Source organism: Pezoporus occidentalis, unplaced genomic scaffold (genome assembly GCF_034315485.1).
Source record: "Pezoporus occidentalis ecotype Australia unplaced genomic scaffold, CSIRO_AGI_Poc_V1 ctg147, whole genome shotgun sequence".
NCBI classification, from domain to species: Eukaryota; Metazoa; Chordata; class Aves; order Psittaciformes; family Psittacidae; genus Pezoporus; species Pezoporus occidentalis.
This window is the reverse complement of record NW_026913284.1, coordinates 1,542,063-1,566,701: the sequence shown is the minus strand read 5'-3', so window position 1 is coordinate 1,566,701 and position 24,639 is coordinate 1,542,063. Positions and strand designations below refer to the sequence as shown.

Below are 24,639 nucleotides of genomic sequence, written 5' to 3'. Positions count from 1 at the left end.
CTCATTCACCCGCCGCGCCGCCAATCCGCGCCCGCCTCCCGCTGCCAGGGCCAATCGGCACCGAGGGGCGTGGCAGCACCGCCCCTCCGTCGAGCGAGGCCACGTGGCGTGAGTGACGTCAATAGGTGGGGGAACGGCGGGGGCGGCCCCGCCCCTGGGCGGAGCCCCAGCGTACGTCACACCGACAGGGAATCCCGGGTGACGCACAGGGGAGCCCTGGCGCGCGCCCCTGAGCCGGCCGCCGCGCGGGGTCCCTGTGCCGCTCCCCACGGCCCGGCCGCCGCCTCCCGCCGCCTCCCGCTCCTCCCCGGCAACGGGACGGGAGGTGCGCGGCAGCTCCCGCCCGACGGCAGCAGCAGAGGAATCCGCAGGCGGGAGGCGGGGCGGAGAGGAGCGGAGGGGAGAGGAAAGAGGCCCCGGGCGGGGAGGACCGTTAAACGCCAGATGTTTGGCAGCGGCTGCGGAGGAAGTCGCTGCCGGAGCCCTGAGTCCAGCCCGAGCAGCCCCGGAGCAGGCAGGGCCGCGCCATGGCCCGCCCGGCTCCCCCGGCAGTACCGCCGCCTCCGGGGCCGCTGGCCCGAGGCTCGCTCAGCCTCCACCGCGCCTACCTGCGGAGCCCGCTGGGCCTGCTGCGCCTCGGGCAGCTGGCGCTGGGCGCTGCCTTCTGGGTGACGGTGGCGGCTCACAAGTACGAGGGGGCGGCCCACTTCGCACTCTTCGCCGCCGTTCTGGTCTGGCTCCTCACCCTGGCCCTCTTCGGGCTGAGCCTGCTGGGGCGCTGGACCCTGGTGCCCTGGCTGGGCTCCCGCTGGCTCCTCACCAACCTGGTGCACGACCTGGCCCTGGGAGTGGGGCTCTACGCGGCTGCCACCGGCATAATGGGCTACAAGGCTGGGCGGAAAAGCTACTGCAACCTGCCGGGCTACAGCCAGCATTGCCTCTACGGTGCCTACCTGAGTGCCTCTGTCTGCGGGGGCATCGCCGCCTGCCTGTACCTCTTCTCTGGGCTCTACTGCCTGTCACGACGCTGCCGGGATGAGCGCGACATCATCTGAGACCCCACAGCACTCTCCTTCTCCTCGCCTGCGGATGGAGCGCAGCACCCCTCTGGGACAAAGTGACCCTGATGCCCCATCCCCTCCTAGCTGACTGCACCATGCTTCCTCCGGAGACTCCTGCACAGACGGGTGGACAGACAGAGGCCTTCCCCAAGCATGGCTTCTCCTGCATCACACCAAGACAATGTGGAGCTCCAGCCACTGCACAGGCCCTTCTCCCAGCCCTGTACAGATGTTGGCTATTGCAAGTGGAACGACCCAAGTGGAGAGTCCCTCAGAAGGACACCAGTTTCTGGGAGCACTCCAGGGCCCCTGCCCAACTCCCCTGCCCCCAGCCTTACAGATGCTGCATGCTCAGGTGGGTGCTGACCTATCCCTGGGGCAGAAGGGACTGGCCTGGGGGCGCTGGGCAGGGGGCTGTAGTGGGATTGGGTAGGTAGACCTGCCTCCCATACAGCCTTCCAGCAGCCCCTTCTCACCATTCCCAACTGCACGGCGCCTCTGCAATTCTCTAATGGAGGCCCTGATCTCGGCTTCCCCAGCCCGGGCCCCTCCTCCTGTCTGGCCTGGATATGTCTCCCGTCTTGCTAGAGCCCCACGGGGTTCAGCCCATCCTGCTCTGCACTCGGGGGGTGTGGGGACACCCAGGTCCTGCACAGCCTGACCCACTGTCACCCCAGAGCCTCGACACACTGTCCTGCTTGGGGCTGAGCCCGCACAGGACAGCACGGCCTCCATCGCTGCCGGGTGAGGGGAAGGGTGAGCAAGGCCATTGCCTGGTCCAGCCCTGGGGTTCATACTGCCCCAGGATGGGGACAGATGCCCCTGGGGTTGAAGGGAGCAGGGCACAGGGTCGTTCTCTCCCCCTGCCCTCCTGCAGTGAGGTTCATGGCTCTGAGCCACCAGGGCCCAGCTGCTCCAAACAGGACAGGCACAGCCTCACCAGCGGCACTCAAGACTGGCCTGCAGCCCTGCCTGGCTCCCCACTTGGTTTATCATTCCAGAAAACTCCTCTCGGGACAATCTGGCTCCATTTTGGGCCCTGAACTGCCTGGAGACCATGGCGAGGAAGAGGAGCAGGGTGAGCACAGCAGCATGGCAGCATTGGACTGCTGCTGGTACTGTGGCTGTGGGTGAGCTGGGGCTGGGCACTGTGGGGGCACGGCCTGCCCTGGGCAACAGAAGAGGATGCCAGCAGCGGGCCAGCCCAGCCCTGGATCAGCCTCCGCAGCCCACTGGGTGCCAAGCTCTGAGGAGGCCCTGTGGGGTTGGCTGGAGTGATGGGCAGCCAGTGACTGGGAACTTCTGGAGGAGCAGCACACTGAGGCTGCCTGGCCATAAGCCCTCCTCACCCTGCCTGGGGGCAGGTCCTCTCTGTTGCTCCTGGTGTGAGGGATGATCTGCCCCAGTCTCTTCATAGGCTGAGATCGGTGGGATGGGTGTTCCTTACAGTCGGTTCCCTGGCCACAGACTCTGGGTGTTGTCTGGGCCTCCCTGGTGCCTTTTCTGGAGTGGAGAGCAGCAGTTGTGATCCTCCTGGGGCTTGGGAGGGTCTGGGGTTGGTGCTGGGTCACCACTTCCATCATGAGGGGCTGTCCCAGCTGATCCACGCTCATGCTGTGGGCTCTGCCAGCCCCCAGGCCACCTGCCCCTTTCCTGGGCAGAATGTTCTGTCCCCTCCCTGTGTCAGGGCCGGTCCCTGACACCTCCTGCCTCTTGTCTGCTCTGGTGCAGCCCCTGGCTCATGCTGCCCAAGGTGTCCAGCAGGGCTTCTGCCACCACAAGTGCCTTTCCCTGCCTGTCACGCCAGCTCTGTCCCCCCTCCAGCCCCCTCCACAGTGCCTATGGATTCACCTTCCAAATAAAGCATCACTGGCGCTCACCAGGTGTCTGGGCCTTTGTGCTGGGGTTGGGATCTGCTGGGGACAGGGTCTGAGCTGAGATTATCCCTGGTTCTGTAGCCCTGTACCGTAGGGCCTCCTGTCTGGAGCCTCTGGTTTAAGCCCAGCCGGTAACTCAGCATCACACAGCCACTAGCTCACTTCCCTTTTTCCCCCCACTCCAGGCAGGATGGGGAGGAGCATCAAAAGAATGTAAACCCCATGGGTTGAGATAAGAACAGTCCAGTAACAAAAGCATAATACAAAACTACTACTACTAATGAGAAGGGAAATAATAATAATGATAAGGGAAACGATAACGGGAGAAAATATAAAACTAAAAATGGAAAGGAAAAAACACAACAAACGCAAGTGGTGCCCAATACCGTTCCTCACCAATGCCCAACCCGACCCCAGCAGTGATCCTGGCCTTCAGGGTAACTGCCCCCAGTTTATATACTGGGCATGATGCGCTGTGGTATGGAATACCTCTTTGGTTAGTTTGGGTCAGGTGTTCTGTCTCTGCTTCCTCCTGGCTTTCCGTGCCCCTCCTCCCTGGCAGAGCATGAGACTGAGAAAGTCCTTAACTGGGGTAAGCATTACTTAGCAACAACTAAAACACAGGTGTTATCAGAGCTGTTCTCTGACTAAAACCAAACCACAGCACTGCACCAGCTACTGAGGAGGAGAAAAAGAACTGTTACAGCTGAACCCAGGACGTGGTCAACACATCCTGGTGTACGCCGGGGTCACTGGCAGGATCCCTGGTGCTGAGCCACCCCTCCAGATAGAGAGCTTAAACTTCCCCCTTGAAGACAGGGGCTGTTCCCTGCCCCCTCCAGAGACAGGGCACAGCTTGGTCCTCACATGGGTGCTGAGTGCAGGCGCTGAGTGTGGCTGCAGGGACACAGTGGGGGCAGGATGGAGCTGCGTTCCTATGGGCTTTGTCACTCCAGACTAAAAGGGCTCTCTGTTCCAGGGCTGGGGCACTGCTGGGCAGTCGTGCCCACACTGCTGGGGCCCTGGAGAGCTGGGGGTGGGCTGGGGGCAGCTCCTGGGGCTGTCTCCAGCCCTGGGCTGCACTTTTGCGATGGGGACGAGCCTTGTACCTCTACCTGCAGATGGGGTGTCACCGGCACAGGTCACATGTCCTGTGCTGTACTCATAGCCCAACAACTGGCATAGGGCTAACAAGGTTGCATGGAGTATTATGGGATGGCTTCCCCCCTTTTGCACTGTATGCAGCTCAGGGTCCCCAGAGCACCCCTGGGAGTCAGCAGCCCTGCCCTCCTGCAAGCACCCGGCAGGATGCCTGTGGTGCCTGCGGTGGTGGGAGCAGGACCTGCGGCTGTGCCCTGCTCTGCAGAACAGTGCCAGGGTAGCCAGGGCTGGGCCACTCTGGGGTCATGGAAGGGCAGTGGATGAGCTGCCAGCCACGCTTATGGGCCTGGGGGTAACCTCCCATTCCCTCCCAAGTGACAGTGTGGGGACAATCTCTGGTCTCTCCCCGTAGAGAGGTTCCCAGCAGTGGAGCCCACGGGGACAAAACCACAGCTCCCTGCACGGCTGAGGGCAGGCCACGCCGAGACCCAGCCTGGGACTGAGCCCTGGACCGGGAGCTGACCCTCATCAGGACCAGGCCTGAGCCCCAGACATGGAGCAGCGCTCAGCCCTAGACTGGGACCGGACCAGCCCCGGATCGGCGCCAGGCTGGGGCCTCGGTCAGCCGCGGGACCGTCCCCGCCAAAGCCACCCCGCTCGGGCCGCACTCCTCCCATCCCCTCCCCTCCCCTCCTCTCCTCTCCCCTCTCCTCTCCTCCCACCACGCCGCGGGCGGGGCCGAGCCCTCACCGCTTCCGGGACCGGAGCCTCTTCTCGCGCCGGGGCGGGGTTTCTGTCCGCGCGTTCTAGCCCGGCTCTTCTGGTTGGCGGTGTGCGAGCGCCGCGGCTGACGTCACGGCGCACCTGGCCTTCCCGCGGAAGCGGCGGGTAGCGTAGCGCGATCCCGGCATGCAGGCGGGGGAGCGGGATGGGGCGGCGGGCAGCGCCGAGGGGGCGGCGGCGGGCGGGGATGCCCCCCTGGAGCTGCCGTCCCCGCCGCCCAAGGCCGCAGCCTCTGCTTTCGACCTGCTGGAGCTGGTGCGGAGCTACCGGCGGTTGGAGCTCTACCTGGAGCCGCTGCGGGACGCCGCCGAGGGCGTACGCTCCCTTCTCCGGTAGGTGCGGGTTGGGCCGAGACCGAGACGAGACCAGACCGTCGCCGTGGCCTCAGGTCCCTCACTCTCCGTCTTCCCCGCAGGTGGCAGCGGCCCCTGTGCTCCCTCCTCGTCTGCCTCGGCCTCAACTTCCTCCTGCTGACCCTCGGCAAAGGTGCGTGTGCGGGGACAGGGCCGGTTCCCTGCCCGGAGCCCCCGAGCTGACGCTGTCCCTCCTCTTCCAGCCGCCTGGTACTCGGTGCTGGCGCTGCTGGTGGTGGTGCCGGCGCTGCTGGGCTACCTGCAGGAGACGTGCCGGGCCCAGCCCTCGGAGCCGGAGCTGGTGCGCAGGAGGTACCACAGCGTGCGGCGAGAGGACCTGCGCAAGGTGCAGCTCTCAAAGCAGGAGGCCATCGCCCAGGTCAAGAGCTTGTGAGTCTCTGGGGCCCCACCGCTGTGGGGCTCCTGGGGCCTCTGCAGCCAGGAAGGCTTCTGAGGGTCTGGGTTCACACCAGCCTGCCCACTGTGAGGTGTGGGGGAGCCAGGGTGTGTGTTTGTGGGGCTTTTCTGTGACTGAGGTCTCATTTGCAGCCTGATCCAGCTGGAGGGGTTCCTGAGCGGGATGTGCTGCAGCTGCGAGGCAGTGTACCGTGTACTGTACTGGGAGAACCCCACTGTCTCTTCCCAGTGAGTACTGTGGGTCAGGCATCCTGTGGTGATGTCAGTGGGGAGAGAGGCACAGCCAGGCCTGTGGAGCTGCATTTGACGTGTTTGGTACTTGGAGAGAGGCGGTGGAGATCCAGATGAAGGAAGGGGGGCCTGTGCTGTGCTGGATTTGCTTTGTCTTGACTGCAGTGTTCTCCTGCTCCTTCTCAGATTTTATGGGGCACTGCTGGGCACTGTCTGTGTCCTTTACCTGCTGCCCCTCTGCTGGGTCCTGGCCATCCTCAACAGCACCCTTTTCCTGGGCAACACCCAGTTCTACCAAGGTAAGAGACTTCCCTGGAGCTGGCCTGTGTGGGATGGGTTGGGGAAAGGCCCTCTGAAGCCAGGTGAGAGCCTCTCCTGATGTGTGTCCTGGCCTGGGTGCTGTTTTCTGCTCTCCTCTATGCTGTGGCAAACTGGGGCTGACAACACAGCTTGTACGTGAGCATTGGCATCCCTCTTGATCCTGACCCTGCTCTGCAGGACACGAAATACACTGCCACAGGCACTGAGAGTATGACACTGTCCTGAAAATGTGTTGTCAGAGCGGAGGAGAGCTGAAGGTGCTCCCTGTTCTGTAGCACATTCTGGAGTGAGATCTCTGACTAAGGCCCCTGCTGTTCCTTATCCTGAGCTGGGGCAGATAGTGTGGCAGTTCCTTGCTGCCCTAACTTTGATGTGTGAGCAGAGGAGGGCTCAGGATAGCTGATAAGTGAAGGCTGTATATGCCACTGTCCCATATTGAGCCCTGGAGATTGGCTCTTGCAGCTGGCTTTTGTGCAGTGGGGCTGGAAGATGGGAAGTAACACCCCACTTCAGCTGCATTCCCCTCTTACCAGTGATACTGGAGCTCAGGGCCTCGATTGAGCAGTGTGTGGGAGCCAAACCCCTTGAGAGCATTCCAGAGCCTGCCGAGCCCCTGCCTGCTGCTGCCCCCCTGGACCGGACCCCCACACCCACCAGCACAGAGGTGAGTTAGGGGCAAGGCTGTCCCCTGTGGAGTGGGAGTTGAAGGTCACCTTTTGGTCTGACTGTGCCTGTGTCCCTATACCCTCAAACTGCTTCCAGCTGCCAGCTTTGGTGATGGAAGCCTGTGAGCTCCTCCTGAGTTGCTGGGGAGCTGCCCTGCTGCACTGGGGGCTTGGCTCAGTTGTTTTGCTGCATGTGAGGATGCTGTCTGGGGAGGCAGGGGCTCACTTCACCTTCTGGGACTCATGTCTTCTCATGGGGCTCATGAGGGGCTGGTCCTTTGTCCTGGAACCCACTACAGAAGTCTGAGTCCTCCTTTGGAAGGGGGTGGGGGTACAGCAGGATGAACTCTGTGAATCTCTTGCAGGACCTTACCCCTGGCAGTGTGGAGGAGGCGGAGGAGGCAGAGCCTGATGAAGAGTTCAAAGATGCTATTGAGGTTTGAGGCTGGTGGGATTGGGCTCTGCCTGTAGGGCCACGGAGGTGGGAAGGGATGAGAGCCTCGGTGGGCAAGCTGGGTGCTCGAGGAGGGTGGCCGTGGGACTGGGTGCCTCTGACTCAGTCTGTACTGCCTCTCCTCTATCCCATGCTGCTGGAAAAGGAGAACCAGCTGCTGGTCATGGTGAGTACTGCCATGCCAAGTCATGCTGGAGCAGCTGGCAGCCTTTTCCTGGTTTGCTGGTGGCTTGTGGGGATGTCATATGGAGCATCCTGCCTGTTGGGTGCCCATCTCTGGGCTGGGCCGCCCTGCAGCCCACAAGCATGCTCACAGCCACCCCTCCACTCTCAACTGGTTCTGCTCTCTGCAGGAGGATGATGAGAGCTCTCAGTGCTCAGCAGATTTTGACCTCAGCCTCCCAGACAATGGTTTTATGAGCAAAAATGAGGTGATCCGCAGCAAAGTGTCGCGCCTCACTGAGCGCCTGCGCAAGCGCTACCCCAGCAACAACTTTGGTAAGGCTCAGGGGAGCTCAGCATTGCAGGGGTTATGCTGCTGTGGTGACCACTGCATTGGGAATGGACAGAGTGGGGATGTACCTGCTAAGGCTGTGTTGACACCTTCAGTGACCTCCCTTCTCCGTGGGGAGGATATTTCCAGGCTTCCTAGGAGGGGCAAAGATGGGAAGGTGCAGCAGTATTACCTCTAAGCTGAGGCTTTACAACAGCCGTGGGTGTTCCTGTAGCTCTCATGGTCCTGGGCAGCAGAGCCCTGTCTGATCTCCACTTCATTTTTTCCAGGGAGCTGCACTGGCTGTGGAGCCACCTTCTCTGTGCTCAAGAAGAGGGTGAGTCTGCAGCTTCCAGCCCAGCTTGCTGCCTGCCTGTGGGGTAGAGGTGTTGTGTGTGTCTGGCTCACCCTGGCTTTCTCTGGCAGTTCAGGTGGTTGACCTCAATCACAGCTCAGCAGCAGATGACCTCAGCTAAATGCTGGGTGTTGTTGCATGCCTAAGGGTGACAGGGATCCCTTGTGCTGTGGAGTCTTTTATCCATTTGCTCCTTTGGAAGCTGCCTCGGGCTAAACCTGTGTGTACTGTAGTAGACGGCACTTGCTCTGTGCTCTTGTTTAACCTGTTTCCTCTGGCTTGGGAGCTTCCCAATGAAGCAGAGCATGGGTCTGTTTGTGGGAATTAGAGGAGCAAAGCCCACCCCTTTTATCTTAATCCTAGGTGTGATGCTTGGCACACAGTCCCCTGGGCAGTTCTGGGGAGGGGGTATCTCTTGTCCCCTCTAGACTGGCACTGATGTCTTCCTGCTGCCTCCCCTTACTCCTGGGTCTGAAATGGCTGGCACTCTTTGGAGCTTGCATCCCTCCAGGATTACAGCATAGGAAGTGATGTAGTGTCCTTAAACCTCCTGGAGCCTGTGCTCTCTCAGGCTGGACACAGGCTGCCTGTGATGTTAGAGCACACTTGAATGCAGATCCAGCACATGAGGTCTGGGTGGTTTGTACAGGTGGTGTTGGCAGATGACTCCTCTGCTGTTGCTGTTGGGGCTCAGGGCTTGCACCCACTCCCCTTCAGCAGGGAATGCTGTTAGCAGTGCTCCAGCACTGAAGTTTGCCAAGGAGGGCTGGGAATGGGCTTAGAATAGTGTCTCACCCCCATCTCTCTCCACAGCGGAGCTGCAGTAACTGTGGGAACAGCTTCTGCTCCAGGTGTTGTTCCTTCAAAGTTCCCAAGGCTGTGATGGGAGCCACAGGTGAGTGGACAGTGAAGGAGGGCAGAGCTCTGTCTGCTGCAGGGGTTTGCCCCAGCTCTGGTGGGACAGGACCTGTTCAGTGCTGTTTGGCTCAGGACAGAGTGGTGAATGGTTTGCCAGCTCTGGGAGCAGCTCTGAGAGTTGCTTGGGAGTGGGGAAGCCTGAGGGGGAAGGGGAGCATCTCTGACACCTCCTTTCCTTTGCAGCTCCAGAGGCTCAGAGGGAGACGGTGTTTGTGTGTGCTCTGTGCAACCAGGTGCTCATCAAGTGACTGCACCAACGCCAGCCAGCTCCTGAGTCCTGCGCTGCCTGATGCCGGGCTACTTGGTTCCCAGCGTGGCATCACCCTGCCAGAGGCTGCCTGTGTCCACTCCTGCCTGTACCAGCTGGGGGCAGACCAGCCCTCCTTGCCACGCAGCATGTGCTGCACCAGCTGCCTCTCTGTGGCAGAGAGGCTGTGCCCCATCCCCATGACTGACCATGGCAGCTGCTCCAGGCCCTGGCACTTGCTGTGCCCTTCCACGTGCTTGTCAGACCCTGTGGCCTGGCTCAGTGATGGAGGAGCCATCCTTCCCACTTTTGGTCCTAAGTGGGGCAGAATAACCTCAGGGCTCTGTCCCTACCTTTCCCAGCACGGTGCTAGGTGACTGTATTTTAGGGATCAAGTCGGATTTCTGCATTCATTTAGGATGTGGTCTTTGGTCCTGGCTCTGTCAGCTCCTGCTAGTTACTCCTGTGCTGCTTGGCCTCACTGCCTGCAGGTTTAATCTTTTCTCCCCCAATGTTTGGCTGTAGAGTAGAGGAGGCAAGAAGGTAAGTTTTGGCTGGGCACTGTGGCCCCGTCTCCAGGTGCAGCATCAGAAGAAGCACAAGTTGCTGCTCTGTGCACATAGTGACTGCTGCTTTCTACTACAGATTAATATATAGGTGTATATAGACAGTGACCAATAAATCTCTTGCCCTCAGCTGGCTCTTGTCTTGGTCACCCTGGCAACTGTGCCCTTGGAAGATGGTCATGGAGAAATGTGTCTCTGCCACTAGCTCCCATTGCTTACAGGGGTTTCCATCTCCTGTCAGGCTGTGGCCTTGTTTGCCCCTGCTCTGTGCTGTGTGCAGCTGCCCCTCTGTGGCTGTGCCAGGGAGCAGCTTGGCTCTGGCCGGAGCTGTTGTGTTTCCTCTCTGCCTCCCACAGCTGCTCCTTCCCCTGCCCTACCCAGGCGGTGGTCCGGGCAGCTGCCTGCACACACAAGGGTGACCTTTCCCTGCGTGAACAGCAACGCTCCCAGCTATCCCAGGAATGTGACCCTGGCTGCTGTGCAGCTGGGAATGGCCATGGCCTGGGTCCCTGCCAGCCAGCTGCAGCTCCCCCCAGCTGGGGGGTCTGGGGTGGCCGGAGCTCTTGGGCTGGCAGTGGCCAGTGCCCACCAGGCTGTGACAGTCACCAGCTCCCTGCCAGTGTGGGAGCTCACATGGGGCAGCCTGAGCTGTCCCCTCAGGCATGGGCTCATAAACCTCTTCCTCAAGCTGTGCCCTATGGAAATATGGGGAAAAGCTGGACTTGGCAGTGATGATGAGGGTGTCTGAGTTGTGCTGGGAATGCTCCAAGGCCAGGGTGTGGAGGGGGGCTGGCATGTAGAGAGCCCAGCAGTTACTGGGGGAGCAGTGGAACAGCTGTAATGGTGTGGAGGGGGCTGTGAAGCGCCCAAGAGCTGTGGGGTTGTGATTGTCAGTGTGGGTTTATCTGCAATGGGGCGAGTACTGGTCTGTGGGGGGTGGAGGGGGTGGTGATGGTGAGCTGTAGAGCTCAGTCAATGGTAGAAGGCAGAGAGAAGTTACTTGTCCTAGAGAAAACACTTGGAGCGAGGAGCACGATGATCCGTGTGTGTCTGAACACTCCCTGGAAAGATGCTAATGGCAGGAATACAGAGGGCTACAGATAAAGCTGAGCTGTGGGAGATGGGGTTGGTTTGTGCACTCTAAGTTATGCAGTAAAATGACGTAATTGAGGATGTTTACCCCTGTGGCAGCCTCGCTCTAAACATACCTTCTAGCAACATCTGGGCTTTTCCCTATTTATTTTCCACATTGGGAAAAATGACCGCCTGCCTCTGTGTGAGGCTGTGTCGGGGCTGACTGTCCTCTGTCCCTTGCTCTGTGCCGGTCAGGGGTATGTCTCCCTGCCTGGAGCAGAATGTGAGTGCCCTTTGCTGCTGGAGGGAGTGGCCAGTGGGGCCAAGGCCATACCCAAGGGGTGCAGAAGGAGCTGGGATTACCCTGGCATGGGGCAGGTGCTCAGTGGCCTTGTCAGGGTGGGCACAGACATCCCATAGCCTCAGTTCCCCTCTTGTCCCTGGAGGCTCCCCCGCAGTGGGGCCAGCTCTGGTGTGAAGCCGCAGTGTCAGGCAGCCAGGTTTGGGTAAATATCCTGTGGCCACCTTCGTGCCTCTCTCACTCCCTGGATGTGAGAACGCGCTGGGTAAACAGGGCTGCAGTGGGACTGGGGTGGGGGGCAGAGGCAGCCCCTGCTCTTGGGCCCAGGGAGCTGAGCTGAGGGACAGCATCTGTCTGCCATCAGAGGGGTCAGGGTGAGCAATGCCCTGGTTCCTGTGCTGCTGGTGCAGGCTGTGGCCCCAGGGAGCCCTTTGGGAGGATGCTGGAGCTGCGGGTGGGAGGTCTGGCAGCAGACAGGGCTCTCAGGTGGTACCCAGGTGGGATGTCCAGGGAGGGACTGCCCAGGCTGGGGTCTGCATCCACCTGTGTTCAGTGCCAGGCTTCTCACATGTACCTCCAGCTCCCAGCCCACAGATCTATCCCCCAGGGTGACAGAGGGATAAAACTCTTCTGTGAACACCCTCAGATCCGGCTGTGGGGCTCCATCAGCAGTGATGCCCCTGTCATCTGTATCCCTGCCACCCTTCTCACCTTGCCACCCCCCCAGGCTCCCTGACGTGGCAGGATGCCTGAGTCCCCAGCAACGCCTGTGACTACTGGAAACCTCATTCCTTGGCTTGGCTGAGCTGCCCAGCCTTGCGCTATGGGCTAGCACTGGTGCCCAGGGTGACCCTCCTGCCCCACTCAGTGGGCAGGGTCTGGAGCTCCCTTCCATCCTTTCTGGGGTCCTCGAGGGAGCCCCAGGAGGTGATTGCCCATGAACCACAGGACACAAGCTTTTCTGATGTGGAATAATTTACTGTGGTGTGGATGGGCAAGGGGTGCCTGGGCTGGGTTTTGGTAGGGATGTGGGTGAGGGATGCAGCAGGAGGGGTCTGGGGGGCTTGGAAGTGGACCCCCTCACACGCTCAATGAGCCATGTGGGATGGACAGGGTGGGGGAGCCCAGGTAGGAGCCGTGCTGTTCCAGGCACTTGGTCTCTGGGGACAGTGGAGCAGGAGGGACCTGTCTCAGCTGGAGTGTGTCCCTGCGAAGGTGGGATAACCCAGGGCTGGGGTGTGGGCTCAGTATGAGGGCATGGGATGCTTTGGTGGGCTGGGGTTTTGGGGCATATCATCAGGGAGCTGGGCAGGGGCCACAGGAGCAGCCAAGAGGGCCAAGCAGGTATCTTGAGTGCAGGCAAGAGCCCCTGGGGTGCCTGGCAGGGGGTTTGGAAGTAGCCAAGTGTCTGTGGTGCAAATCAGGGCTCACAAGCATGCAGAGCAAGGGCCCTGGGTGCAGTCTCAGCTCCTGCCTGTGGGCAGGGGTCCTGGGAGCAGAACAGGGGCCTCAGGAGGGAGCAGGGTTCCTGGCTGTGGATTGAGGCTCCCACATATGCAAGTAGGAATCCTTGCGGCATGGAGCAGGGTCCCGAGGCACAGCCAGGGGGCTGAGGGGAGCAGAGCAGGGGCCCTTGGGTAAAACCAGGGGTGCAGCGTGGGGCCAGTGCAGAAGTCCTAGGACAAGGCAGGGTGGGCAGAGCCCTAATGCTGCCCAGCCCCATAGAGCAGGGGATGATAGAGGGGGCACGGGTAGGAGAACATGAACTTGACAGCAAATTTCATCTCCTTGTTGTGCTTCTGCCAGGGGTAGACGGCAAGGAGGAGCAGGCGGCTGCCCACCTTGCGGCCCATCACCAGGAAGCTGCCGCTGAGGCTGTCGAGCTGTGGGCAGGGGCAGGCGGCCGCGTTCCTCATGTGCAGCACCATCTTCTTGGTGTCCTTGCGCTTGAGCGGGCCCAGCTTCAGCACCTTCTTCTTCTGAGCAGCCACCAGCCGCCGCTCCCCGTTCTCCTCTGTCATCTCCTTAATGCGCATCTTTAGCACTGTGTGCGGCAGCAGTGGGGCATGGTTGGGGGGGGAGACTGTGGGGCACTAGGATGCTGCCTGGGGGTGTCCAGGCCAGGCACCTGTGCAGGACTGGGTGCAGCCTGCCCCTGGGGTGGGACCCAGGAGAAGGGTCTCTGGGGAAGTTACTGTGCAGTGAGGGGAAGGGGCTGTTGGGGGTGTTGAGCATAGGACCCCAAAGACCGTTCCAAATGTCCCATTATGCCTATCCTCCCCCCCCACCCCGCTGTCCTCTGTGTTGCACCCATCCCATGTGCACATGGTCCAAGGGGGTCTCCCATGGGGCTGTCCCTGTACAACAGCACCCTCCAGCCAACCCCTTCCTGGGCTGTCAGAACTGGGGGAGGCAGCCCAGCCCTTTGTCTATGGTGTGGGGGGGGGGGGGGGAGGAAGGGGATCCCAGCACTCACCAAAGTCACTGGAGCACATCTGCTCCATCATGCCATCTGCCTTGTGCTCCATCTCACACTGGGTGCAGATCTTGGACACTGTGGTGAGAAACCAGCCACTGTCACAGCTCCCTGCTGCTGAAGCCGGTCACCTGGACCAGCTCCACGGGGACATTCTGGGGAGCCCCAGCAGCTCCTCTGCTCCCCAGGCAGCTGTGCTGGGCTGATGCAGAGGTCACAGAGCTTTCACTGGCCAGTGTCCCAGCACCCCCCCCCCCCCAGGAGGGAACAGGGCATAGGGACACCATCCTGGTGCTGACACTTTGGGGCACAGCAGCAGTGTGGGGAGCCCCAGCCTGAAGGGTGTCACAGCCCTTATCCTGACCCTGGGCTGTCCTTGGGTGATATTCCGTCCCCTGCCTGAGGACACAGCCACCCTCTGACAGCAGCGTGGGGCTGAGACCTGCAGGTGCAGGATGCAGATGCTCATTGCTGCTGGGATGGGACGGAGTGGGAGGAGAGGGATGCAGTTTTGTGGTGGGTCCTCCAGTGGCTTCCACCTCATCCCTTGTTCACCCCCAGAGCTGCTCCCATGGCCACCCTGCTCTCCCCTACCCTGGTGCAGCTCTGTGCAGGCAGTTGTGTGCCTTCATCCCCTGTGCAGCAAGTGGTACCCAGCTAAAGCAGATAATGCTGGTGGTACTGTGCCCATGTGTGCCCTGCTGTGCCCAGTGCTCTGTTTCAAGAGGTGCAGGGATGGGGGTGCATGTGAGTCCCCAGTTGCATGGGAACATGCTCATGGCAGGTGCCCTGCACGCATCCCCATCCCATCACAGTGCCCTTCCTGCTTACCTGGCGGTGGGGTGGCCTTGCTGTTCCCAAACTGGACGGCAATGCAGAGCTCATGGTCGGAGGGGAACTTGCCGCAGTGCAGCATCTCGGGCCAGGGGAAGCCATAGGACTCCATGACAGGGGCACAGGAGTCACGCACCACCTCGCAGAGGGAGCGGCAGGGGTAGACGGGCCGGTCGAGGCAGACGGGGGCGAAGAGGGAGCAGAGGAAGAGCTGGGTGTCGGTGTGGCACTGCTTGGCGAGCAGGGGCACCCAGCTGCTGGCCTGCTGCTTGACCTCAGCCATGGTCTCATGCTCCAGCAGGTTGGGCAGCCGCATGCGCTTGTAACCCACGTCGCGGCAGAGCTGCATGTCGGGCGGGATATCGAGGCACTGCGGCTCCCGCCCGTAGAAGCGCCCGTGGGGCAGGCTCTCTGGCTGCCAGCCGTAGTAGTCGTAGTGCTGCCCGCCGCCCGGAGACCCTGCCAGCCACAGGGCCAGAGCCAGCAGCGCCGAGCCCGGTACCCCCGGGGGGCCGCCTGCCCGCGGCATCGCCGGTGCCTGCCGCGCGGGACCGGGACGGGACCGGACGGGACGGGAGCGCGGTCGGTGGTTGCCGGCTCCCTTAGCGCCTCCCACACTCGCCGCCCTTTCTAAGGAACCCGGGGAGGCCTCACCGGCAGCCAATCTGCTCCGGCTGCCGGGCTCCCCCGGGGCTGGCCCCCCGGCCCCACGCCAGCCTGCCCGACGGCCACCCCGCTGCCACTGCTTGCCCTCCCGCCCAGCGGCCCTAGCCCTCCCTCCTCGGGCAGGAGGCGCTGCGTGTCCCCCACATCCCCCCCCCCCCCCCCCGGGAGCCCCTGCAGTCAACCCCTCAGCTCACCCCGACTCTGTGTGCCCCTGGGCTGATGTCCTCTGGAAGGGCTCGCATGCCTCATGGGGATGTGCTGTGGGTGCAAGGTGTCCCTGTTATCCACAACCCCTCTGCCCCTGTCCCGCCTGGCACCCCAGAGGCATGCCCTGGCGTAGGGCAGGGGACCCTCTTCCTTCTCTGTGCCCCGCCCATTGTCTCTTGGACCCTATGGTGTATGGGTCTGGGAATGCTTGGGATGCAGGGGCTGGAGAAGCAGGTTACCCTGGAGGCTTCATGTTGCAGCACTGGGAGCAGCTGGGGTACCCATGTGCCAGGTGCCATGTGAGGCATCAATGACAAAGCGATGCCATGGGCAGGGGGTCCTTATTCCTTGGTTATTACCATGGTCTGCTGGGCACAGGTGTAGCAGGGGTTACACCTCCTAGCAAAGGGCTTGCACCCAGCCTCTGCTGGTGCCTCAGGCACAGACAGAGCTGGACCCTGAGTGGGGTGAGGGTCCTGCCGGGGCCGCATTCCCCCATCTCCTTGGAGATGGGCTGGGCCGGGGGATGCAAGGCTTGAGACCCCATTAGAAACTCATTTGTCTTTAGGGGTTATCTGGGGCACCCCTTCCCCTTCCCGCGATCGATGCCCCTGCCTGGGCAACGAGCTCTGGGCCACCTCTGGCCCCTGCCTGCTGGATAAGGCAGCTCTGTTAATGGGCGACAGAGCAAACAGCCCGGTGCAGACAGTGATAGCAGCTGCCCTTTGCCCCGGGCTGGGGGCAGGGGCACTTCCCCCAACCCTGGTGGGATCCATCTGCACTGGGACTGTGCTGGGAACCTCACCCACACAACCTGCGCTTGCCTGCAGCTTGCCCCTGCCCTCCATGCTGGGCACAGTGCCCGTTACTGCATTGCCCAGTGATGCTTGCTGCCAGCCCGGGAGTGGGCTGAGCTCATCCCACCCCAGCCAAGCCCCGGAGATGGCACCATTAATGTGTAACTGCAGGGGAGCACGATAAGATAGAGCTGCCCTTTATCAAGGCTGCCCGGTAGCAGGAAGGAGGGTGCTGGAAGCATCAGGCTGTCACGGCAGGAGTGAGATTGCCTGGAGATAAATGCCGATAGAAAATAGCTAATCTGTGATGGATGGGCTTGGGCAGGGTGTAATTGCCATGGGATCTGGGCTGGGAAGGGGCTGGCGAGGCTGAGAGGTGGAGGCAGAGGGAGCCTGCGTGTATGGGATGGAGCTGCCGGTGTGCAGGATGCCAAACACACCTTGCTCTGTCCCCGCACTGTCCCCACAGCATTGCCAACACTGCTGCTGTCATGCTTTTGGCCATGGACCAGGTCCTGCCTCTTAGCCTACCCCAGCCACCCTGTGCAGCCCCCAGAAGCTACAGTCTGTCCCAGGAAGGTGCTGGGGTGCTGAGCACCCTGTGCCAGCTGGCACCCCACCAGATGAAGGGATGAAGGTGAGGGGTCTGAGAGGGAGTGAGGGGCTCCCTGCCAGCTTGCCTGCCCCCCTATCTGTAACGATGTTTTCAGTAGAGCCACTGAGTCACTTCCTGGCAGCATGGCCGTGCTGCGGGGAGCATGGCTGGCCCCAGGAGAGGGATGTTCACCCTCTGCTCCCACCCTGCCATGTGTCCTGGCATACTTGTCACCAAGCTGAGACTGTGTCTCTGCTCTGAGGGGTTTCTGCTGCACCCCCACTGCTTCCTTAACCCTTTGCCACCAAGGATGGCCCAGGGGAGGTAGGTCTGAGGTGCACACTTGGGGTGGGGATGGTCAGAGGGTAGCTGGAGCTGGCACCTTTCCCTGTGTCCTCTCTGCGCAGGCTGCTCCAGTGCCCGCATCCCCATCCTGCATCCGCGCAGCCGGCTGGGAGACTGACACTTGTGCCTGTCACTCCGGGGAGCTGGCTGTGTCACCGCCTGTGTCACCTTTCACAGCAGCGAGGCCGGAAGCAGGACCATGGGGGCTGCACCCTCTGCAGTGTGGACCTCGGGGACGGCCAGCCAGGATGGCATGGTAAGGACATCCGCAGGGGGTGCCCCCTCGCCACTTTGGGCCCTCCCCAGGGACCTGTGCCTGGCTGTAGCCCAGGGCAGATCTGTGCTGCCCCGGCAGCCAGGGGAGATGGAGGCTCCTGGGAAATGAGGCGTTGAGCAGAGCCCTAGCTGGCTGTTTCCATCATGTCCCAGTTCCCTCTCCCACTGCAGCTTTGTGCACTGCAAACCTTGTTTCTGCAGGCAGAGATGCATCCCAAGGGCCCGGGTGGGCTGGGTGGACTATGTGGGCTCCCTCCCTGCTTCCATTCTCCAGTCCTCCCCCTCCTCTTGTCTCTCCCATCCTTTCGTTCTCCCTGTTCCAACCCCATTCCATGCTCCTGGGACTCCTAGGCTGCATCACTGCTGGGCTTAGTATGCCCCCACTGCAGAGCAGGGACCCTCGGTGAGGAGACGGGACAGCATGCCAGGGCCAGCTATGCAGGGACACAGACCTCAGGGATGTGCCCCCAGCCTTGGGGGAGGCTGGGGCACAACTGGGAGGGGCTCGATGGGGTCGAGCTCTGCCGGGTCCGTGGTGGCGGTGGGGCGGGCAGGGCGGCGGTGTCCGTGCACTCACCCTGCACCCACACAGGCTCCCGCTGGCGAGGAAGCCCCAGGAATGCGGCTGGCAGCGCTCCCGGCCCAGATGCGGGGAATGGCAGCCCCGGCGCAGTCCCGGCCCCTCCCGCACACAGACCCCCTGCTCGCTGCCGGCACCCCCCGGCCTGGCCCCCAGCGGGGCAGGAAAGGGGCACATCCCGCTTGGGGTCGCCTCTCACCCCTGTGCTCCACCAGGACGGTGGGAAAAGCCACCCGTGTCTGCTCCCAGCACAGCTCCCTCCCGGGTGGGGGCAGCCCCTGCAGAGCCTCGGCTCCCACCTGCCATCTTTGCCAAAGCTGGACCTTGGCACTGTGCTCTGAAACCTCATCCCCCTTTGCTTGCGGGATGCTGTGTCCCCCCACGCATTCCTGTGGGGGCTGCTGGGGTCTGCCCTATGGGGATCCCGGTGCAATGGGGTCCTGTCACCACCAATTGGGATGGACACAGATGGATGTGGCAGTGCTGCAGGTGCCACTCAGCACTTCAGGGTGCCCGGGCTGCAGAATCACCTTGGGGTACTCTCCTTGTCCTGTTGAAGGAGCAGGCTGGGGCACTAAGTGCTGTTTTCAGAGGCTCCCTGTGTGGGAGATGTTCCCCCCCCCTGCTGGTGTACACACCTGGCTTCTCCCAGGAAAGGTTATCAGCTGATCACCCTGCCCTGCTTTGTCTGTGTGCCTCCCAAATGTCACTGTTGTCCTCGCCGGGGTGGTGAGCTCATGCTCCCTCCCATTAATGAAAGCTCCCCCCCATGCCCTGTGAAGTAGCTGCCAGGACCTGGCCCTGCCATGGCCCCTTTGAAGTGGAGCCAGAGCCACTGAAAGGCTTGGGAGGGGGCTTGACATGCAGCGGGTGGAGGATGGGACCCCAGGGGTCGGTCCCGGGCTCGTTGCAGGGCTCCATAGCCCTCAGGCACCATGCTGGGACTCCAGGGATGGTTGGGGTGCTGGGATGGGGTACAGCACTATGCTCCTGGGGACATTTTGAGGATGTCCTCTGGTCCTGACCTGGGAGCCAGGTGCAGGGGCTGGACCAGGGGCACTGCTGGGCATGGATGACTGAGTGTGAGGGATACAGGCACACTGGTTCTGTGGGGCTGGCCATAGGGGCCCCAAGTATGCCCCATGCCTGTTCTGTGGGTCCATGGGCATGGCATGTTGTGGCACAGACAGCAACCTGTCCACTCTGAATGGAAACCAACAGGGTCTGTCCGTGCTCTGGTTAAAACTGGAAAGCCCATGAAGGTGTATCCTGCATGGAGGGGCTGTCAGGTCCTGGTAGGCTCTGGAGATGCTGCAGGCACCACAGGAAGGGCCAGGGGCTGTGCAGTGATGAGCGTTGTGGACCAGGTCCAGGCTGTCCAAGTCCTTCCTGACACTGGGCAAGGCTTGCTCCTGGGTCACGTGGCTGGCAGAAGGTGGCTGCCCATGGTGGGGTGAAGATGTCCCACCAAAGGACACATGCTCTGGGGATGCAGACAGCAGGTCCATGGCTTGTGAGGCAGCAGGAGCCCAGAACTGAGGGTCTGGATCTTGGGCTGAGCTGGTGCAGCCAGAGAAGAGCCATGCCTTGGGCAGCAGGGCAGGGCAGCTGGGCAGAGCTGGGGTGTCAGCGTACCCCCGGCTGCTCTTGGCCCCTTGCTGCAGAGTGGAGAGCAAACTTCATCTCCCGTTAGGCACAGCATTGCCATGGCAACTGGCAGGGCCTTGCCAGGCGGGCAGGGAGTCCTGACGTGCTGGTGACACACAACATGGGAAGGAGCTGGAATGAAGGGCCTGGGCTTGGGGGCATGCGGGGACACGCTCGAGTGTGTGAGCACATGGATGTGTGCCTGGGTGCACGTGGGGGGTGCAGGCAGGTGTGGGCAGGCAGTGTATGCACCAATACCTTCATCTGTGTGTATGCACCAATACCTTCATCTGTGTGTATGCACGTGTGTACACACGGGAGAGTTCAACCCTGCCCCAAGGGGACTCCTTTGGCTCCTGTGGCACTCTCTGGGCAGGGTGTACCCCACTGCTGCGTGGTGTGTGCTGGCAGGGCTGCTCTGAACCACGGGAGCAGCAGGTTCCTCTGAAAGCGATGGGATCCGTAGCTTTGTCTGTGGGAAGATGAGCCCTCTGACTTGGATCCCTGCCTGAATGTGTGCTTTTGTCCCTTGGTCACAAACCCTGCTACACTCCAGTGTACTGGGGCTGCCCACCAGCCTCCCCAGGGCTCTGCCTTTGTTTGCTCTGCCCGAAGCCTGTGCTGGTGCTCAGGGCAGGGAGCAGGAGTCAGAAGACGCTGTTTCATCAGGGTCCTTGTGTGTTGTGTTAGCATCCTGGGCAGACATGCTGGCAGGGCCCCACACTGCCTCCAGCAGCGCCCAGGTGTTGAGGGAAGGGCTGGCTGCTCTCCCGCACGATGAGGGCCCTGTGCCCAGCCACTGCATCCCTCCTGCTTCACCATGGACCCAGCTGTGAGCACCCCCCCCTTCCCCTCTCAGGAGAGCCTCTGTTCCCCCTGTTTGGCATTTCTCTGGCTCTAATTGAGCTGTCAATAGGCAGAGATAACAGGGAATTCGTTAGCTCTGCTCTTTGATGTCTGTCCGCACTGCAATCGCAGCTCCCGCTCCAGAGCTCAGTGCCAGCTGCAAATCCGTTGCAAACAAACAGCTTCAGACGAGGCTTCTTGGCACGGCTGGCTGCCAGCCCCACTGCGGGCCTCCCGGGTCTCCACCGGGCCAGCCCCCTGGCCGCCCAGGGCCCCCATTACCCCAGCCCTTCCCCCAAGGGACCTACAGCCGCATCCTCTCGGCAGCCGGGCCTCAGTTGCCGCAGTGCCGGCCGGACCCCCGGGACATAGAGCAGCAGTTCCCGTCCTCGAGCTCCCAGCTAGGGGAGCCGGACCCCGGTACCGCTGTCCCAAGCAGCTGGGCCGCGTACTCCAGGGGCTCCGTGCCGGTAGCGGCTAGCGCCCATCCCCGGCGCCTCGGGGCGGGACGTGGCGGGCCGGGCGGCTGCGCACACGGGGCGGCAGGGCCCGCCTCCGCCGCTCGGCACGGCAGCACCGCGGACAGCGCCAGTCCCGCCGCGCCGCCCGGCACGGCCCCGGTGACAGCGCCGGTTCCCCCGGCGCAGCCCAGCCCGGCCCGGGCCCCCCCGCGCCATGGCCACGGAGGTGGGTGCGCGGCCGCAAGCGGGCGGGGACCACCCCGGCAGCGGGCGCTCCCGGTGCTGGGCTGCGGCGGAGCCTCCCCGCTCTGCCCTGCCGTGCCCGCAGCCACTGGGGAAAGAGGGCAACATGGGATGCGCTTGTGCTGGGGGGCAGCGCCGGGGCTGGGGTTGGAGTGGGCTGCGCTGGGGGGTGGTGTGGGGCTGGGAGGGTGCGTGGTCTGTGTGCACAGAAAGGCCAGTGTGTATGTGGGGTGTCCGGAGGGATGGGGGTGCGGTGTGGGTGAAGGGTGTGAAGGGTGCCCTTGCTGGAGGGAGCAGGTGGGTCTGGGTGGGGTATCCCGGGAAAAGGGGGGACTGTGGGGTTGAGGGTCCCTCTCTCATGTGCCGTGGGTAGGACCCTTGACAGGGACAGAGCGTGTGTGGGGCACACAGCAGGGGGTGGGCCCATGTCAGCTAAAGGAAAGCACAGGGTGGGGTCTGAGACGCGCCCTTGGCACAACCTGGCCCCTGCTTCCCCGCCTCCAGCTGCTCAAAACTGCCCCGGGGGCCGGCGTGGGCCCTCAGTACCCCGTGGGGTGCAGGGGCTGGGCTGAGCGCCTGCCGCCGGGGCTGCCCATCCGCCGCGCTGCTGCTGTTGCTGCAGCCCCGCTGCCAGTCCCTGCTCCTGCCCGGCTCGCTCCCACTCCTGCCTGGGAGCTGCTGCGGGGCGGTGTGCTGGGGACAGGGGGCTGCCCCCTCCCCGGGCCGTGGCCCACCAGAGGACACACACCCATGCGTGCAGCAGCCGGTGCAGGCGAGGCCAGGCACCAGCAGGGAGCACATGTGCTTGCCCATGCTCCAAGTGAGGGGCCGCCATGGCATCCTCCCTTTGCCACCATCCTGCCCTCACCCCTGGCCTCGCACCTCCAGGACTGAGCTGTGCTCACAGCGTGACGCAGCCCGTGCTGCAGGCTCCCTGCCTGGGGGTGTGTGAGCCTGCAGCCCCTGACACTGGGGGAATGGCGCTGCCCCTCAGCAGGGATGCCTAGCACCCCATGGCTGCAGTCCCCGGCCTCACCCTGATGACCTCCCCAGGTTCACAGCCTGCAGGAGCTGCGGCGCAGTGCATCTCTGGCCACCAAGGTCTTTGTGCAGAGGGATTACAGCGATGGGACCACCTGCCAGTTCCAGACAAAGTTCCCCCCTGAGCTGGAGAGCCGGGTAGGGAGCAAGGCAGGCTAACAAGGTGCAGGGTGCCCTATGCTGGTGCCCTACTGGGACTTGGTGGGGAGAGTGGTCTGAGGGCATGGGGTCTCCACAGGATGTTTGTTGTATGGCCCTGGGCCAGCTGATGCTGCTAGGTGCACGCAATCAGAGCCACCTTGTCCTGTCTGCAAGGGCTTGGGTGCTCCTGGGAACCATGAGGCTCTGGTGAAGGGCGGAAGGCGGGTAGAGGCCAGGGAGCTGAGGCATCAGCTGGGTGGTGTTTTAAGCTCCCCAGTTCCCCTTGGGGATGGGGACAGGGCAGTGCTGGGGTCAGCCTCTGACCACTCCTCTTCACCCTGGTTTGTGCTCTAGATCGAGCGGCAACTCTTTGAGGAAACAGTGAAAACCCTTAATGGCTTCTATGCTGAGGCAGAGAAGATTGGGGGCAGCTCCTACCTGGAGGGGTGCCTGGCCTGTGCCACTGCCTATTTCATCTTCCTCTGCATGGAGACGCACTACGAGAAGGTGCTGAGGTCCAGGGGAGGTCCCAGGGACGGGCACGGCTGCAGGCGTGGCGGTGGGCACAGGGAGCAGGGGGGCTGGAGGGTAGAGCAGGCAGAGGTGCTGGCAGGCCCTGAGTGTCCCTTCGTGTGCTGACAGGTCCTGAAGAAGATCTCCAAGTACATCCAGGACCAGAACGAGAAGATCTATGCACCACGGGGGCTGCTGCTCACTGATCCCCTGGAGCGTGGCATGAGGGTCGTATCCTCTGGGCAGCAGGATGCTGGGGGATGACAAGGGCGAGGGGTGGGGGACGCTGCAGTGTGTGCTGGGCCATCGGTCTTGCCTATCTCACCAATGATCCTTAGCAGGGCCCAGATTGAGATCTCCATCTACGAGGACCGGTGCAGCAGCGGCAGTTCCAGCAGTGGCAGCTCCAGCAGCAGCAGCAGTGGGGGGGGTGGTGGGGCAGGGGGCCGGTGACTGGCAGGGGGTCCCTGCAGGGACTCGTACTGCCAGGACAGTGGTCTGTCCGAGCTCCGCAGGCTGCACTACCAGAGCACCCGCTTCTGAGCCAGGGAGAGTGGGAGGGGGAGGCTGGGGGCTCCTACCCCGGTCTGCTCTGTGTCCCCCACAGCTGCTCTGCCCCTGCTCAGACCCACTGTGGGCAGGGGCTGGTGCTGGTGCATCCCAGGTGCTTCCCACTGAGAGAAACTGGTGCCAAGGGGCTGCTGCAGCCCACCGGGTGCTCGCTGTTGCTTCCTCTGCCCCAAGTGAAGGAGATAGCCCAGCTGTGTAAAGAGCGCCCTGTGTGTCATGCATCAGGGAGCAGCAGGACTGGTAAAACCCCAGGCAGTGCTAAGGGGGACACACACACTTTTCCCTAAGCCCATGGGCACTGTCAGCCCTTGCTGCACCCCTCCCTGGGGTGTCCTGCTCTTGGAACTGTGGGGAGGCTCAGCTGCTGTATGCCGTGTGCCTGGCAGAGCCCTGGTGCTGCTTTGTCTGCATGAGGGTGCCATGCATTCACCCCAGCCCTGCCCCACACACTGTCCATTGCTGCTCCCAGCCCTGGCTGGGTGCCCTCACCCATCTGGTAGCAGTGTCCTTGCCAGCACTGTCCTTCAGCACTACCCATGACACTGGGCATTTGCTTCTGCTCCCTGCCTGACCCACTGCCATCCCCAGCTGCACCCAGAAAGCTTCCCAGCCCCAGGCCACATGCCCAGGGCAGGGATGCACAGTGCTGGGCAGGCCCTTGCCCTTGTGCAAGGCTCATGCACAGCACAGCTCCACCAGAACCCTTCCTCTCCTGCTGCTGAGCCTTCCCTTGCCCACAAATCCTGCATGCACCTGCAGCACCCCAGTTCTCAGCCTGGCCTGCAGTGAGGACCCCAAGGGGCACCTGGGGTTGGCTGCAAGGTGTGGGGATTCATTAGCCAAGGTCAGATGGTGGGGAATAGGAGGGTCCCTGTGATATCCAGCACCCTGAGGAGAAGAGTCCCTGCCTGGGTGCAGGGATGAACTGAGGCAGCACTGCTCTCCTGGGACCCTGGAGGGAAAACCCTGCCCCCCCCGGGACTCCCTTTGGCTCTGTCATGGAGCATGTGTGGGGTGGCCCTAGCCCTAGCATTCCCACAGGGGCTCTGCTGCATGGAGACCTTCCTCAATAAACCCTGGCTTCATCCCTCACTGTGCCTGCCCCATGTCCTGTCAGAGTGGGGAGTGGGACAATGCTGGGGGGCACAGAGGCAGGCTGGGCATCCCCCAGCACACCAAGGTGC

General features: G+C 62.4%; 4 protein-coding genes across 6 annotated transcripts; 3 read left to right on the top strand and 1 right to left on the bottom strand.

Annotated features, from left to right (window-relative positions):
• The first annotated feature begins 372 nt into the window (after positions 1–372).
• Positions 373–2,940, top strand: MARVELD1 (MARVEL domain containing 1). The gene has a single exon (XM_062610439.1). The coding sequence runs from the start codon at positions 528–530 to the stop codon at positions 1,053–1,055; it is 528 nt and encodes a 175-aa protein (XP_062466423.1). The 5' UTR covers positions 373–527; the 3' UTR covers positions 1,056–2,940.
• A 1,979-nt stretch (positions 2,941–4,919) lies between these two features.
• On the top strand, positions 4,920–9,971 carry ZFYVE27 (zinc finger FYVE-type containing 27). Of its 2 annotated transcripts, XM_062610437.1 has the most exons (12): positions 4,920–5,154; positions 5,238–5,308; positions 5,379–5,565; positions 5,725–5,820; positions 6,010–6,122; positions 6,678–6,808; positions 7,175–7,246; positions 7,409–7,429; positions 7,617–7,761; positions 8,047–8,093; positions 8,925–9,006; positions 9,213–9,971. In XM_062610437.1, exons 1-12 carry the CDS (start codon positions 4,949–4,951, stop codon positions 9,275–9,277), a joined length of 1,236 nt encoding a protein of 411 aa, XP_062466421.1. In that variant the 5' UTR covers positions 4,920–4,948; the 3' UTR covers positions 9,278–9,971. The 2 variants fall into 2 exon arrangements, with proteins under 2 accessions (XP_062466421.1, XP_062466422.1); XM_062610438.1 differs by lacking the exon at positions 7,409–7,429.
• Positions 9,972–12,174: 2,203 nt separating this feature from the next.
• On the bottom strand, positions 12,175–15,172 carry SFRP5 (secreted frizzled related protein 5). Its single transcript, XM_062610436.1, has 3 exons — positions 14,525–15,172; positions 13,694–13,771; positions 12,175–13,261 (listed from the first exon to the last, which is right to left on the bottom strand). The coding sequence occupies exons 1-3, from the start codon at positions 15,054–15,056 to the stop codon at positions 12,921–12,923; spliced, it is 951 nt and encodes a 316-aa protein (XP_062466420.1). The 5' UTR covers positions 15,057–15,172; the 3' UTR covers positions 12,175–12,920.
• A 2,083-nt stretch (positions 15,173–17,255) lies between these two features.
• On the top strand, positions 17,256–24,547 carry GOLGA7B (golgin A7 family member B). 2 transcript variants are annotated; one of them, XM_062610434.1, is made up of 5 exons: positions 17,256–17,393; positions 22,244–22,369; positions 22,727–22,879; positions 23,015–23,116; positions 23,234–24,547. In XM_062610434.1, the coding sequence occupies exons 1-5, from the start codon at positions 17,337–17,339 to the stop codon at positions 23,336–23,338; spliced, it is 543 nt and encodes a 180-aa protein (XP_062466418.1). In that variant the 5' UTR covers positions 17,256–17,336; the 3' UTR covers positions 23,339–24,547. The 2 variants fall into 2 exon arrangements, with proteins under 2 accessions (XP_062466418.1, XP_062466419.1); XM_062610435.1 differs by lacking the exon at positions 17,256–17,393 and adding an exon at positions 21,024–21,173.
• The last annotated feature ends 92 nt before the right edge of the window (positions 24,548–24,639 follow it).

Bases quoted from the DNA above. Each gene is read 5' to 3' on its own strand.
- MARVELD1 (XM_062610439.1), top strand. From the start codon at position 528: ATGGCCCGCCCGGCTCCCCCGGCAGTACCGCCGCCTCCGGGGCCGCTG.
- ZFYVE27 (XM_062610437.1), top strand. From the start codon at position 4,949: ATGCAGGCGGGGGAGCGGGATGGGGCGGCGGGCAGCGCCGAGGGGGCG. The intron at 6,123-6,677 runs GTAAGAGACTTC...CCCTCTTACCAG, and splicing joins CAACACCCAGTTCTACCAAG to TGATACTGGAGCTCAGGGCC. The intron at 9,007-9,212 runs GTGAGTGGACAG...TTTCCTTTGCAG, and splicing joins GGCTGTGATGGGAGCCACAG to CTCCAGAGGCTCAGAGGGAG.
- GOLGA7B (XM_062610434.1), top strand. From the start codon at position 17,337: ATGGGGGCTGCACCCTCTGCAGTGTGGACCTCGGGGACGGCCAGCCAG. The intron at 22,880-23,014 runs GTGCTGAGGTCC...GTGTGCTGACAG, and splicing joins TGGAGACGCACTACGAGAAG to GTCCTGAAGAAGATCTCCAA. The intron at 23,117-23,233 runs GTATCCTCTGGG...AGCAGGGCCCAG, and splicing joins TGGAGCGTGGCATGAGGGTC to ATTGAGATCTCCATCTACGA.
- SFRP5 (XM_062610436.1), bottom strand. From the start codon at position 15,056: ATGCCGCGGGCAGGCGGCCCCCCGGGGGTACCGGGCTCGGCGCTGCTG. The intron at 13,772-14,524 runs GTAAGCAGGAAG...TTCTCACCACAG, and splicing joins CAAGGCCACCCCACCGCCAG to TGTCCAAGATCTGCACCCAG. The intron at 13,262-13,693 runs GTGAGTGCTGGG...TGCCGCACACAG, and splicing joins GATGTGCTCCAGTGACTTTG to TGCTAAAGATGCGCATTAAG.